This window comes from Babylonia areolata, chromosome 21 (assembly GCF_041734735.1).
Source record: "Babylonia areolata isolate BAREFJ2019XMU chromosome 21, ASM4173473v1, whole genome shotgun sequence".
In the NCBI taxonomy this organism is placed as follows: Eukaryota; Metazoa; Mollusca; class Gastropoda; order Neogastropoda; family Buccinidae; genus Babylonia; species Babylonia areolata.
Genome location: NC_134896.1, coordinates 46676496 through 46693048, shown reverse-complemented (window position 1 = coordinate 46693048; position 16553 = coordinate 46676496). Strand labels below are relative to the sequence as shown.

Sequence of the window (16553 nt, the reverse complement as noted above, 5' to 3'; positions counted from 1 at the left end):
CTGACACGGACACTGGGTCAGCGTGCCCTGTCTCGTTCCTTCAAAACGCAGCTGCCGAAATGAGGTCAACACAGAAAGTGCAAGATTCTCGTGCACAGCCACTGTGCTGGGACGTGGAGTGTGAGCGAGCAAAACAAAATAAATACATGCAGCTGAATATGTTCAGGCGGTCTAACGCAAATGAGGAGCTTATGAAATATCTCGACATGAAAAAAGAGTTTAAAGAATTTTGTAAACATAAGCAGGAAAACTACAATGAACGTGTTTTAAACGAGTTAAATGCCGCCTGTAATGATAAAAATTCTAGAGTGTTTTGGCAAAAGGTAAAAGCTTTGACCGCAAGTAAATGGACTCACTCTAAGTGGATCTCTCCACATGCATGGTTTGAACACTTTAAGAGTTTGTTAAACATAGAACAGTTGACAGATGACACGGAGTTTAATCAAGAAGTTGAAGATAGTCTTAGTAATCATGTGTGTGAAACATGTGCCAAATGTTTGAGTTCAAAACTAGATGGAGATATTTCACAGTCTGAAATTTGCAACGCTATTCATGCATTGAAAAATGGAAAAGCAGCTGAACCAGATGGTTTGCCATCTGATTTTTTTTTCTCCACATTGAAGACACACTTGTTAAATTTCTGCATCCCTCGTTCAACAGAGTTTTTGACAGTGGGGAGTACCCACAGAGCTGGTCCAAAGCTACGATTTTCCCCTTACATAAAAAAGGCAGTACAAGAAAAGCCGATAATTACAGAGGGATTTCACTATTGGGTATAATCAGCAAGTTATACAGTACAGTAATTGATTGACTAAAGATCTTCTGTGAAGAAAATGATATTATCCCAGAAGCGCAAGCAGGTTTTCGTAAAGGTTACAGTACAACAGACAACATATTCTCATTGCAGTCAATGGTTCAGAAATACCTTACAAAACAGGGCGGCCGCTTTTACACACTATTTGTAGACTTTTCAAAGGCATTTGATAGTGTAAACAGACAAAAACTGTTATATCTCTTGCTACAAAAAAACAGGGATACATGTGAAAATGTTCAAAACACTTGAGGGCATGTACAAAAGGGTCAAGGCAGCAGTCAGAGTTGGGAACAACATTACAGAATATTTTGATTGCATGTCAGGGGTTAGACAAGGCTGTGTATTAAGCCCTTTGTTATCTTCCAACCTTCTGTCTGAGTTAGAAGCTGACTTGGCAACATGTGGAGCAAGAGGCATTGACATTTTTGCCGATCCACTTGGAATCTTTTTGTTGATGTATGCAGATGATAATTATCGTCCTGGTCTCTGATTCTGTGTCAGACCTTCAAAAGAAAATTGATTGTTTGGGAAATTATTGCAAGAAGTGTGGGTTGGTAGTCAATATGGACAAAACCAAAGTAGCTGTGTTTAAAAATGGTGGTTTTATCAAAACATGTGAGAAATGGTACTACTCTGGTAAGCAGGTTCAAGTTGAACCATGTTACAACTATCTGGGCGTTGTACTCTCTGCGACATTAAACTGGACAAGATGTGTAGAAAACTTATCTGGTAAGGCTATGAGAGCATTAGCAGGGATCAGAAAACTATATTTTAAACTTCAAGGGATTCCAGTTACTACTCTTTTCAAAATCTTTGATACAAAAATAAAACCAATGCTCCTATACGGTTCAGAGATCAGGGGGTTTCAGAAATATAATGCTACTGAAAAAGTACATATCAACATTTGTAAGGTGATTTTGGGAGTTGGGAGGGATGTCAAAAACAATATAGCTCTTGGAGAATGTGGCAGATTTCCAATCTACATTGATACATATGTTCGTGTTATGAAATACTGGTGCAGTCTTCTTTCTATGCCTGATAACAGATACCTTAAGCAATGTTATCAACTGTTGCAAATGCATGATCAATCTGGTAGACGCAACTGAGCAACACGAGTAAGAACACTGCTGTGCACATACGGTTTTGGGTATGTGTGGGAAATGCAAGATCCTGGGGAGTTTCCATGCTTTTTATCTCTGTTTAGACAGAGACTGAGGGACTAATTCTATCAAGAGTGGAATGACTCATTCTCATCTTACCCTGATTATTGTGTATATCATCCAGAAATAGTGAGAGCTGGCTATGTAGGTCAGCTGGGTGCACGTGAATATCGTCGTGCGTTGTGTTTACTGAGGTGCAATCGGCTACCCCTGAACAGTATGTCCTATGCCACAAAACAGTTCTATGACCCTTTCTGCAAACAATGTGATGGTAAATGTATTGAAGATTTGTGTCATTTCATGTTGATATGTCCTCGATATGCTGCTCTTCGTAAACGGTTCTTACCCCTTTATTATTATCGATTTCCATCAGATTTTAAAGTACACTACTGTGTGCCAACCAGTCAGCTAAACTGACATTTAAAGTAGCAGTATACATTAATGAATGTTTGAAGCTTAGAAAATGAAAGTAAACTTACATTGCAACAACTGTAAAATACACTAACTTGTTGTCACATGGAACCAGGTGTGTCTTTTGACGTGCACGTGATTTTAGCAGTAAAAACTTCTTTTTCACTCACTTCATATCTTTTGCTATCTTCAAGCAATTCTCCTGTTCATATGGGCCAGATGGCCTGCAAAAACTGAATAAACCATTATTGTTATTGTTACACACACACACACACACACACACACACATGGCGGACATTTTCCGTTCGGCTGGAAGCCACAAGCTCAGTCCAGCTGGTGTGCATAGCAATATCAATGGGTTTCCCAAACGCGCTGGATGTTTTTGCCGCTGTTCCCACGATATATATAGTTCAGTGCTGACACCAAGTGTGTTGAGAGCAGCCACACTGCAACGCCACTGTCTGTCTGCAGGTATATAAGATTTTATCTCTCTCTCTCTCTCTCTCTTTCAAGTAGGTTTCGATGACGGAGTTTGTAGGGTGCAGTTGACGATAGTTAATGTTATTAATGAATTGACACATGCACGTATGTGCGGTTGCCAAAATCGGTTTTTGATTTTTTTATTGACATGTTTTTCCTTATTGACCAATTGCTTCTTCCCCCCCCCCCCCCCCCCCCCCCCCCCCGTTTCATTACCTTTGACGCTGCAACTGAGAATTGTAGCCTCTTGACATAAAGGCTGCAGGTAGGCTAATGTCAAACTTTACTTTCGGCTCTTGCCTTTAAGGATACGTAGCTACAAAAGTATTGTGTGTGTGTGTGTGTGTGTGTGCGAGCATATGTGTGCGTATTTAAACTTGATATACCTGCAACCAACTCTGGTTCAGTTAGTGGCTTTGTGTCGATTCTCTGTCAGACCCAGAGACCACAGGATGGCAGAGACCCCCTCCACCTCACCTCCCCTCTCTTTTCCTCCCGGTCTACGGATCACCACCACAGAGATGCACACGGGAGGAGAGCCCCTCCGCATTGTAGAGTCCGGGTTCCCGCAACCGGAAGGGGCCACCATCTTGGAGAAACGCGCGTGGCTGCGCGCACATGCAGACGCCTACCGGAAGCTATTGATATTCGAGCCTCGGGGTCATTACGACATGTACGGGGCTGTGCTGGTACCGACAGATCTACCGGAAGCGGACCTTGCCGCCATCTTTATCCACAACGAAGGCTACAGCACCATGTGCGGCCATGCTGTGATCGCTCTTGGGAGGTGAGTTATTCAGCGCAGTAACAGACACGAAAATCCACGATACGGTCGACTTTCTTTGCGCATCCCACGAACAATGGACAGAGCGGTTTTTAGCAGCGTACGGGCTGATCATTTCCGGTTCGGCTTCGGAGTCGTCGAACGTGTCTACACGTGGTAATTTTCATCATGCGAGAAGGGTCCAGCTGTGCTATTTATATTGTTGGCTGTTTTGCACAGAAAGCTATGAACAAAGTCATACCTTGCACTGTCTGACCATGTTGTAAGACACTGAAACTGAACCGGAAGTCGATTATCCCGAGTCTCTGTCAAAATAGTCTCCCCCCACGCGTCAAAGCAAACACGGTGAAGCGTGATTTCATAAGACAGCCGTCCATGAGATATTAGTGCCCACGGCACAGTGCAGTACCTTTTTCCAGTTGTTAGGTGTTTTCCTGCTGGACTTTGCAGCAGAAATGCCATCTGACCCCATACTGTTAATGTGGACTAGTACTGAATTATCTTCCTCCTGAGCTGTTGCAATCGACTGGTATGTTCAATGTTGTTTGGCTGGTTCAGCTCTCTGTATCGTATTACCCGTTGCAGAATCACATGGGACTTCTAATCCAATGTTCACCAGTGATCAGTTTGAGGCCCTGTTTTGGCATGGTGTTGTGCTCTTGGGAAGGGTCACCTGATGTCGGTCGGGGAAGTTTAAAGTGGCAGAAGATTGGCCCCGCCTTCCAATGCCGAGCTCGAGACACGGTGAATATGAACTGATTCACTGCCACAACGGCCTTAAAAGCCAAATGGACATTTAACTTTAACCATTAACCACAACATCATTACTCATGGAAAAAGAAACTGCAGCGTTCTTTGAGGTGGCCTCTTGACATCGAAGGCTTGAAGTCACCTCCAAAAAGGACATTTGGCTCGTTGTGACATTGGACTCAGTCAAAGCTAAAAGGTGCTGGTACCTGAATTCACCTTCTCTTCTTTTTCTTCGTCCTTTGTTTCGTTTAAAGACACTCTTTGTGTGAACTGCAGTCCAGTTTCCTGTGGCCACATTGCTCACGAACATGTGTGGATCCTTACAGTCGTTTGAAGCTTGGTTTCTCTTTCCTTCTCCTGTATCTGTTCTGCGAAGCTGTTTGCGTTAAAATTCTCCATGGCCTCCTGGAGAAAATGTTCGGTACTGTCCTTTAAACCCACTGTGCTGATCTGTAACTTTCCTTATCTCCTCTCTTCTTGCCATTCTCGGTTTAGGGGGATTAGCTGGAACTGCTTCTTTTTACTTCAAGTTCATTCGGTCCACCTAGAACAAGGTCACCATATCAGAACTTGTTTTGATTATTCCCGAATTACATTGTCGTTTTTTTCTTCATTTTTTTTTGTGCTCATGTGTTTGTAATAACTTTGCGTTTTGGCTGTGTGTGTGTGTGTGTGTGTGTGTGTGTCGTAAACTTTAACAAATTAATTTTCCCCAGAAATGCTTTCTTTCAACACCAAGTTTGGCATACAATTTTTAGAAAATCATGTCTTTTCACAAATTATAACTATGTTGACAATGCAGATTATGTTGCTGTTGTATTTGTATTAGTATTATTGCTCATGTACAAATCCTAGCACTTTTATCAAACATTTTGACACGTTTGATAAGGCTATAAAAATTTTACACACAGTGCAAAAGCCACACACTATCTATACACACATCCAAGTGCTCGTTTTATTGGTTAAAAGTAGCGTAGATAGCGTTATCAACACGCTGTGTGTGTGTGTGTGTGTGTGTGAACAGATATGCTGTTGACCGAGGCCTGGTCGCTGCAGTGAGTCCAGAAACGCGTGTCGTGATACAGTGTCCCTGCGGACCCGTTCCTGCTTACGTCACCTGCAAGGACAACGTCACTTCTGACGTCCGATTTACCAGCGTGCCTTCCTATGTGTTCGCCGCAGGTGCGTTGCTTTGGCAGTCTTATATTCCTTCCGAATGTTAAAGTGACCTAGTGGCTCCTGTCTTACACATTCAAAATTGTACTCGTTCGCCTTGGGGTCTATTGGCCTTTGGGGGACCATTCCAACACAGACTGTCATGAAACCCTCTGGGCCAAGGGAGTTGGGGTGCAACTTGGGAAAGACACTCTCCACTGTAATAAATAGTCCAGACAGTAGCTGCCTCTCCTGCTGTTCTGATGGTCATAGTCGGACACGACTACCAGTTCAATTACTGTTCGACCATGAATTTTACTTTCCTCTCTACTGAACTTTGAGTGGTGGCCTAGCACCTGGATGATAATCTTTTGGGTGTGGGGTCAAGTGTGCAGCAACCACTTAGAGCACGTTAAAGAATTCATAACAACAAGAAATTTGTTCTGAAACCACATTTATGCCTGCGAGACTTGGTTTTTGTCACTTTGTGCGTTTATTCCATATTGTGTGTGTGTGTGTGTGTGTGTGTGTGTGTGTGTGTGTGTGTGTGTGTGTGTGTGTGTGTGAATATGTCTGTGTGTGAGTGTGTGTGTATTTGTGTATGTATGTATGTATGTATGTGTGTGTGTGTGTGTGTGCTTGCGCGTTTATGTTGACCAGTAATGATACATTATTGTGCTCAATACCTTGAGTTTATAAGTATGTGACACAGGCAGTTTTAACAAATGACTTAAATGCTTTGCTGATGTTGTTAATCAATGGTGATAGTGATGGTAACGACAACAGCAGCAAAATGAGTTTAATCTCACGCACCGTCGTCACCTCATCATGATCATCACCACATTACTATAATCACTACATCATCATCATCACCACCCTCATCATCACCGTCACCTCCAACAGATGTGGAGGTGGAGGTACCCGGGGTGGGCGAGGTTCGGGTGGACATCACTTACGGAGGAGCGTTCTACGCCGTGCTGCCCGCCTCCCGCCTGGGTCTGGACCTTGCCGCGTGTCAGTGGTCTGTTCTGGCTGACCAGGCTTTCGCCGTCACCAGTGAGTCAGCTTCTGCAGCTGGACACACACACACACACACACACACACACACACACACACACACACACACACACACACTGAGAGAGAGAGAGAATCCGTGAGTAATCCTGAGAATAACAGCTTTGAAAAGACGTTTGAAATTGCCACAAAAATTATTCAGTTGATTGTTGTGAGCACTCGAGCTACCAACCAAAGTTGTTTTTTTTTCCTTGACTGGTTTCATAAGATTAGATAAGAATAACTTTATTAACTCCAAATGGAGAAATTTGGTCAGGTGCATTATCTCAACATAGACAAGTAAACAACATGGGGACCATAACTGTAAAAGTCAACAACAGCTTTTACGAATATTACGAAGATACAAATGTAAAAAAAAATATATATATATATATATATATCACATACACCGTTTCATACATACATCCACACACTGCAGGTAATAACTAGTATTCTTAATGTAAAAACAGAAAGAATTAAGAAACATTATTTGAATATAATTATAAACATAGCCTACTATACTGCACATTGATTATAATAGACAGATAAGATAAGAATAAAGATAAATTGCGGAAAACCGCAACCAGATAATCAGCATACACCCGCATCCACCCACCCCTCACCCACCCCACACACGCGGGTTACTTGATTAAACAAGAGTAATAAACATATGTTCTCAAATAAAAGCATTTCACATATTCGCTTTTAAAAACATTGCAATTAATTATTACATCGTAATTATTAACAGAAATATATTCAGAATATGGACGTTAGCATTAGACATATTCCATTGTACATTCATCCTGCGTATTGCACATTATTCCTCCTACATATTGCACATTCATTATAACCAATTGTCACGTTTTTAAGTTCAGTAAACACACACACACACACACACACACACACACACACACACACACACACACACACACACACACACACCACAACTAGAACAAGGTACAACCTATCATGCACGGACTTTCACACGTCTCACATGAGAGTGCGCGCGAGCGCGCGCACACACACACACACAGTTCTCAAGAATTTAAAAGGTGGATTGAACGTGGAATAAAAGTCTTCAGAGCCCTGGATTTCAACTTAAAAGTTCTGTAGCGTCGTCCTGGTGGCAATAGCTCATAATACTTTGCTAAAATATGGGTGTCGTCAGTTGCTATCTGCCTGCTTTTTTTAACCACTCGACTTTCATACAGCTCTTGCATACTAGCTTGTTTCACTCCCACAATTTTACTGCATACACTCATGACATCATTCAAAACACGCTTACTCCTCACTCCCAAACTTCCATACCAGCACATAAATGAAACTGACAGACTCGATATAACATTGATAATAACTTTGAAGAATATTTGAATTTATGCCAACATTTCTAAGCTTCTGTAAACAAAAAATTCTAGATTGACATTTCTTATGAATGGAATCAACATTTCTGTCAAAAGTCAGCTTATTGCTTAAGATGGTCCCTATATATCTATATTCATTGACCCTCTCCACTGTTTGACCATCAGTAACAAGGTTAGCTACAGGCAAGGGGTCTTTCCGAAAATCTATTAACATTTCTTTTGTTTTAAATACATTCAGATTCAGATAGTTTTCCTCACACCAAGAACAGAACTTTTTAATTTCACTGAAATAAATAGCATCAGAGTTGGACAGATCTTCAGTTGCTGAATCATCAGAATATTTTATGACATGAGTTTCCTCCATGCCTCTGCAGTCATTTGTGTACAGTATAAAAAGAACAGGGGATAGCACTGTACCTTGGGGTGCACCAGTAGAAGTAGTTTCTAGAGAAGGGTGGGCAGAATGAAAGCGGACGGACTGAGTTCTATTGAGAAGAAAACTTACTATCCAAAGAGTAAGCTTCGGATCAACATCCATGCCTAGCAGTTTGAGGGCAAGGAGATGAGGTTGTATTGTGTTAAAAGCAGAAGAGAAGTCAACAAAAAGGATACGAACAAAAGATCCCGTGTTATTCAAATGAAGGAAAGCATTATGAAGGAGAGTTAGGATAGCATCGTCAGTACTTCTGTGTGCTTAATAAACAAACTGAAGAGAGTCAAGCTGTTGTTCAGTGGAAGAAAGAAGATGGCGGAGAATAATTTTTTCAAAGCATTTCATCACTATTGAAGTCAGGGCAACAGGATGGTAATCATTTAGTGCGGCTGGGTTCTTTTTCTTGGGGATAGGACAGATAGTAGATTTTTTCCAGATGCTGGGGACAGAGCAGTCCTTTAGAGACCAGTTGAAAATTTTACAGAACACGTCACACAACTGGGAAACACATATTTTCAGTAATTTTCCGCAGATATTGTCGGGGCCAATTGCCTTCGTGACATTCAGTTTTTAAAAATAAAGATTCAACAACTTTTGCATCGATCTCAAAGTCTTCACCTGTGTTCCTATCTTTGATCTTTTCCTGCAACTGTGAGATAGCATTATCCAGTTCCCTTACAAGATCATTCCTTTCAAAGCGACAGTAGAAATCATTCAGTTTGTTTGAAAAATCAAGCTGTTCATCCTTTTTTTATTACACAAGCTACTGTTTTCCTTTTCGTTTCTCCAGTGATAATTTTTAACCCATCCATGCATCTGCCATTTTTCCTGTCTGAAACTGTTGCTCTACTTTTGACTTGAATTCCCTCTGTCCCCTTCGTAATTCCCCCCTAAGCTTCTTTTGTATCAGTTTCCTATCCTTCTTGTTCCCTGACTGAAACGCTGCCTTTTTCTCGTTTAAAATTGTTTTGAGAGACTTTGAGATCCATGGCTTGTTGTTGGGGAAAAGTTTAATTATTTTTGTCGGAATTATCATGTCTTCACAGAAACTGATATAAGATGTAACAACATCAGCTGCTTCATGAACATTCTCACATGGGTCAGTCAACACACTCCAATCAGTACAATCAAAACATCCTCTCAGTTCATCCACACTCTCTGACGTCCAAACTTTCACACTCTTTTTCACAATCGGCTCTGTCTGTATCTTTGGTCTGTAGGCTGGGATTAAATGAACAACATCATGATCAGATACACCCACTGGTGCAAGGGGAACAGATTTGTAGGCATTAGGAATGTTCCCATAACACAGATCGAAAACTCAGAAACTGAGTAACAGTACTTGTTTGTAGTTTTTCATTTCAGCTTGATCAGTTAGACCTGATTTGCATGGACTGTTTATGTCGAGTGGTTCCTTCTGGGAATACTGAATGCCTTGGTTCGGTATGGTTTGATTGTCGTCGTGACATATTTCGTTTTCGTGCTCAGACAGTTTTCTTCTTCCAGTGACACCATTTTTCTTTCAATGGACATATCAATACCATATCCTTGAAATGAATAAATACACAAATGATATATGTAAATAATGCATAGCATCATAACTAGCAGCCAAACGAGAATACGAAATATTTTCTTCAACGACGAGTTGTTTTATCTAGGCTATCTTCTATAACGTCCTCCCTGCATCATCCATTTTGCCAATTCCATTCTTTTTCCGGCCTTCCTTCCATGTCTCTTGTTTCATGGTTCTACCAGGATATGACCACCTCCCATTCCAACCTCCCCCCTTACCAAGCTTCATCAGTTATAAAGAATACAACGAAATTGATATTCATTGCAGTATCTGCAACAGCCTGTAATTTACACATGTTTTATTACTTTTTTCTCTCTGTTTTATTTTCCTTTTTTTATGTACAAAGTATATCTTTTCCCCTGACATGCTGCGAGTTTGCCTTTGCCTTGAATGCTGACAGAGGCGGTACAAGCCAAAGTAAAGATTCATCATCCGGACCATCCGGACCTGGCCTTTCTGTACGGCACGATCGTCACGGACGGCGGTGACCACGTGACTTGCGCGTCCAGCAGTGACCCTTCGACCTCCAGCACCTCCAGTGTCTGTGTCTTTGCTGACAAGCAGGTCAGTGTTGTGTGTGAAAGGTGGTGTGGGAGGGACTGGGAGGGGTGGGAGAGGTTGGGATCAGTACAGTTAAAAGAGGAGTTGGGGTGAGGGAGCGGGTGTGTGGAGACTGATCAGGACAGACGGTGGAGTGGTGCAAAGAGGTGATTAGATTGGTGCGCCCGCACCAGAATATTGTGTGCGTTTTTTTAGAATGGTTTCAATGCCCTTTTTGTAGAACAGTCACTTTTTATGAGTTTTTGCCAACGTTCACAAAACAGTGTTACATAATTTCAACATCGTCACACACAGGTGGACCGATCACCCTGCGGGTCTGGCACCACGGCGAGAGTGGCGCTGCAATACTCGCGCGGAGTGCTTTCCCTTGGACAGAAACGTCACTTCCGCTCTGGCGTCACCGGGACCCTCTTCACAGGGTGTGCAGTCCAAGAAGTGAAGATAGCAGGGGCGGGGATGGACGGAAATGACGTCATCGGAGTGAGAGCGGAGGTGTCTGGGAATGCTTATTACACGGGGACCTCCATTTTCATGGTAGAAAGCAGTGACCCTCTCGCTGGCGGCTTTCTGCCCCGTTAGATATAGTTGAATCTATAACAAACTGGGGATCATCATAAAATACCCAGGTTACAGGCGTTGTTCCAACTAGTAGGAAAACTGATTGATTGATTGATTGATATGGATACTTAATATAGCGCCTATCCTTGGTTGGAGACCAAGCTCTAAGCTCTTTACAAACACGGGCTCATTTGCACAACAGGAAGAGGATTGGAATGGGGCGGAAACTATGAGCTATTACAAATTATGCCAAGAATGTTGAATTGTTGCACATTGCAAGCTTTCGATTTTCAAATGGGTAATGGAAGGGTATTGGAAACCAAGTTTTAACGTTCTGTTGCGAAACTTTAACTCAAAATTCAGAGGTGTGATTTGTCTAAACGATTTGGCATTTCTGGGTATCTATCAGTTAATGCAGTTTGATTTTTATCTCCCAAATTCAAAATCAAACTTTTACAAGTATAATAATCTTGCAGTGCTATAAGTTTATACATTGCTCTTTGTTAGTTGTAGTTATAAAAGTTTACATTCACCACAATTAACAATATTTTTTCTAAAAAAAAAAGTTTTTTCGCACTTGAGTGTGATTTAAAATACAAACTCTGTTGGAGAGTCAAGTAATTACTTCATTGTTTCAAGTTAAACGTAGTAGTAGTAGTAATAGTAGTAGTAGTAGTAGTAGTAGTAGTGGCTGTAATAGCTGTATATCTAAGAAGAGTTACTTTTGGATTGTGATAAAAAATTATGTGAGCTTGTTTTCTGCAAGCACAGTCTGAGCAATGGTTTACTTAACTTCCTGTCTTGGGTCTATTCTTGGTTTGTTTCTCTGTCCCCTTCAACTGTGTCATATGTCAAGGGAATTTCTCTACCCCCTTTAACTGTGTCATGAGTGAAGGGAATTACTCTGTACACTTTAACTGTGTCTTGAGTGAAGGGAATTTCTCTGTGACTTTTAACTGTGTCCTTAGTGAAGGGAATTTTTTTGTCCCCTTTAACTATGTCCAGAGTAAATGGAATAACTCTGTACCCTTTAACTGTGTCCTTAGTGAATTTCTCTGTGCCTTTCAACTGTGTCCTGTGTCATGGGAATTCCTCTGTACCCTTTAACTGTGTCCTATGTGAAGGGAATTTCTCTGTCCCCTTTAACTGTGTCCTAAGTGAAGAAAATTTCTCTGTCCCCTTTAACTGTGTCCTAAGTGAAGGGAATTTCTCTGTCCCCTTTAACTGTGTCCTGTGTCATGTGAATTTCTCTGTCTCCTTTAACCGTGTCCTAGGTGAAGGGAATTTCTCTGTCTCCTTTAACCGTGTCCTAGGTGAAGGGAATTTCTCTGTCGCCTTTAACTGTTTCATTGGTGAAGGGAATTTCTCAGTCCCCTTTGACTGTGTCCTATGTGAAGGAAATTTCTCTGTACCCTTTAACTGTGTCCTATGTGAAAGGAATTTTTCTGTCCCCTTTAACTGTGTCCTAAGTGAAGGGAATTTCTCTGTCCCCTTTAACTGTGTCCTAGGTGAAGGGAATTTCTCTGTACCCTTTAAGTGTGTCCTAAGTGAGGGGAATTTCTCTGTACCCTTTAACTGTGTCCTAAGTGAAGGAAATTTCTGTCCCCTTTAACTGTGTCCTAAGTGAAGGGCATTTCTCTGTCCCCTTTAACTGTGTCCTAAGTAAGGGGAATATCTGTCTCCTTTAACTGTGTCCTAATTGAAGGGAATTTCTCTGTCCCCTTTAACTGTGTCCTAAGTGAAGGGCATTTCTCTGTCCCCTTTAACTGTGTCCTAAGTGAAGGGCATTTCTCTGTCAAGCCAGCTAACATGCCGAGAGTTGTATTGTCCTGTCTCTCCAATCTCTTTGTGACGTAAACAGGTGAACTTGTCACAGAATGTGTGTAGAAACAAGTGGGCTGAATTGTAGCAAATCAGATCAATCTGTTGAATTGGACGAATTGGGTTTAAGCAGTGAATCTGTCAGTCATTCACACAGCGTCACTAGGACAAGCAAAGATTGGTTATTTCAGTTCAGCTAGTTTGGGGAGTGAGTGTTGTAGCTTGCATTAGTATGCATAGTATGTTGTGGGAAGGGATAAAACCAGTCAGCACAGCCAGTTCTCAGCTGTCTCCCAGAAAACTGACTGACACAGGGTGACTGACTGATCAGTGATGTGAGGTGCAAGGAAATCCTTGTTGGGCTGTGAGTACATGACTTGTAATGGTTTTATGTTATGTTGATAACTTAGTTGTGTTGGGAAACTATGTTTTATGTCAGTGGACAGCCAGTTTAAGTTGATCTTGTGGCTTGTGGAAAGAAAAGGGGTTAATGTGTGAAAGCTACCCACTGAGGGAAGTACTGGCCTATATCTTTTGAGCCCCCCCCCACGCCTCCCCCCCCCCCTTCTGTTTTGTTACAGATATCTTGTTCTGTATTTTTGATATATTACTTCCTTGTTTTGTATATTGTAGGTGGTGTTGGTTCAGTGTAAACTTAACAGATCTATAGGCTAACATATTGTCAGTGTATGTTGAGGGTTTTTCATGTGTGTGTGTGTGTGTGTGTGTGTGTGCACATGGGGGTAACAGCAAGTGTTGTGGAACACATGTTTGATTTGTTGGTTGTTGTGGTAACATGTGTAGGAGTTGTGCTATGTGTTAGTGGTTTACCTTGTTTGGACAAAGTGGGAAAGCACATTGTAATGTGGATAATGAGTTGATTAACAAGGAGAGCACTGAGGGTCAGTGCTATGTTGTTGCACATTGCTGTTAACCAGAGATATGTTGGAAGTAATGATTTCCACACATGTACTTGTGTCAGTGGGACACTTTGTGAAGACAAAGAGGACAGATTTGTTTGGTTATGGTAACACACAGTTTTATTGTATGATGGGTAACATGGGTTGAACACAGTGTTCTATTGGTCAGTGATATGTTTTGTGCACAGTATGGTATGTCACTGTTGGTGGCAGGTAAGCTTAACGAAGCTTGTTTTTTTTTTACCACACATAGATCTATGTGTGAGAGGAGTGCATACTGGTGGACATGTGATGAAAGGTGCTGAGAGGGTATAGGCCTTTTATGTCAGTGATGTCCAGATATTTGAGATTTTATCTGACCTGGGTTTTGGTTGTGTGTTTGTGTTCCAGGTGTGCTGCTTGAAGGTGCTGCTTGTAGATGCTGCTTGTAGATGCTGCTTCAGGTGTAGGGTGAACTTTTCACTGTGTGCTGCTTGTAGGAAGTACTTGAAGTAGGCAGTGTGTGCTGCCTTAGTGTGTGTTGCTTTTGCTAAGTAGGGTGAACTGCTTAGTGTGTATTGTAAAATAAACACTCTATAAAAACCACTTCATGTGGCCCTGCTATTGGTGTGAGGAGAGCAAGTGAGTGTGTGCATCATTAGTTGATCCCGTAACCCCCTGTCTGCTCCCCTCTCTTGGAATAGAACCGAACGAACCAACACTTAAAGAACACAGCAGTTTTTACAGATATATATATACATATATGCTTGGTTATGTAAAGGTATTTCTTCTGCTATTGTTGCTGTGTGCACATACCAACTAAACAAAATGTGTAAAATGACTGGGAATTTCGTTTTCTTTTTGAGGACGTTTCACTGTGCCTTTTATGTGGCTGTATGCGTGCTGATGAGAAGCACAAAACACCACTGGATTGAAGTCGATTTGCCAGATGTTGCAGGGTGCTGTCCGTGACCAAGACACGAAATCGTGGCTTACTGTCAACTTTTTGTCACACAATATCGGTATTTCCACGTCCAATTTGGGTACTTGTAACAGCTGTACTGCCACACTCATCCTTCACACACACACACCCACACACATACACACACACCCACAGCATTGCCTTGTGCTGCCCTGCCCTGCCCTGCCCTGCCTTGCCTGGTCTTCTCTCTCTCTCTCTCGCTCTCTCTCTTTCTCTCTCTCCCCTCTCTTTCACTCTCTTTCTTCTACACACACACTCTCTCTCTCTCCCTTCCTCTCTCTCTTTCACACACGCATGCACACATACACACACATGGAAACATGGAAAATATTATTCTCTCACCACCACCACTACGTACTACAACTACCACTACTACGTTCTACTACTACTACAACTACTAAGTTTATGTATTAGGCAGTGTGTGTGTGTGTGCGTGTGTGTGTGTGTGTGTGTGTGTGTGTGTGTGTGTGTGTGTGTGTGTGTGTGTGTAGTCATATTTTGGTGTGTGTATGTAACATAGATGTAATGTTTTATGTTAACAAAGTGTTTGTAAAGCACCTAGAGCAGATTTCTGGATAGTGTGCTATATAAGTATCCATTATTATTATTATTATTATTATTATTATTATTCATATAGCGCCTAGTTAAATGATTTTGCTCTGAGCACTTTACATTTACAATAGTTCCATTTGAGAAAAAATATATATATCATCCATCAAAAATGCAGGTTGGTCCAACTAATGAAGCAAATAATGATGACAAATTATGAAAAAACATTGCATCAAACGTACATACAAAACTCAATGTCCCTCATAAATCAATAACAAAATTTAAGGCGAAATTATATTTGGTATGATGATCTGAACAGATAAAGGGGATCTAATTTTGATCTTTAAATGAACTTCTCTGCCTTCAGTCTGAACTACATAACCACCGGCTCATCGTTTAATTTCTCCTTCTCTGTGAAAATCCATTTGAACACGGCACAGAAGAATTGTACACCAGATTTCCAGGTCAGTCAATGGGTGTCAATGCCTCGGTCACTGCAGAAGGTTTTCCTGTCCATTCTGCCGTGTCGTCAGTATGTCGGTTTTGTTTGATTGATTGTGTGTGTGTGTGTGTGTGTGTGTGTGTGTGTGTGTTCCCCTCCGTCCCTTCCCTAAGTAGTTCCTTGGAGGATTGTTTTAGCAAGGATCTTGTTACATGACCATACCAGCGTTGCTTTCGTTTCTTAACTGATGTCAGCAGATCTTCATACTTATGGTCCAAGGTGCCGCTTGAGGATTTGGCGCACTTGTTTCAATCATGATGTGATGATTGTATCTGATGTCAAGCATCTTAATAATAATAATAATAATGGATACTTATATAGCACACTATCCAGAAATCTGCTCTAGGTGCTTTACAAAAACGCTTTTGTTAACATAATACATCATATCTATGCTACATACACACACCAAAATGTGACTACACACACACACACACACACACACGCTGCATACATACATTTTAACATACATGTGTATCTAACAGCTACCTACACATACGCACACATAGGCAGGCACAAACTTACATAAACACACGCACACGCACACACAATACACATTCATATACATGCATGTAGTTATGTACACACACATATGTATACACGCATAGTCAAGCACAGCTAACGCAATTGCCACAATTGAACTTATTGCTGAGGGAAAAGGTGAGTTTTGAGACGAGATTTAAAAGATGCGAGGGAATCAGAATGACGGA

The 16553-nt window shown here is 41.5% G+C and overlaps 1 protein-coding gene across 2 annotated transcripts in view; it reads left to right on the top strand.

Annotated features, from left to right (window-relative positions):
• The window catches only part of LOC143295787 (trans-L-3-hydroxyproline dehydratase-like), a 16753-nt gene extending 2334 nt beyond the window's left edge, over positions 1 to 14419 (top strand). Inside the window, exons 1-6 of one of the 2 annotated variants that reach the window (XM_076607405.1) lie at positions 2748 to 2856; positions 3302 to 3652; positions 5424 to 5581; positions 6458 to 6610; positions 10375 to 10538; positions 10830 to 14419. In XM_076607405.1, the coding sequence (XP_076463520.1) occupies positions 3318 to 3652; positions 5424 to 5581; positions 6458 to 6610; positions 10375 to 10538; positions 10830 to 11114 (1095 nt within the window). In that variant the 5' untranslated portion in view covers positions 2748 to 2856; positions 3302 to 3317 and the 3' untranslated portion in view covers positions 11115 to 14419. Of the gene's footprint in view, positions 1 to 2747; positions 2857 to 3301; positions 3653 to 5423; positions 5582 to 6457; positions 6611 to 10374; positions 10539 to 10829 lie in introns of those variants that run through there. The other variant, XM_076607406.1, reaches the window with a different exon arrangement.
• The last annotated feature ends 2134 nt before the right edge of the window (positions 14420 to 16553 follow it).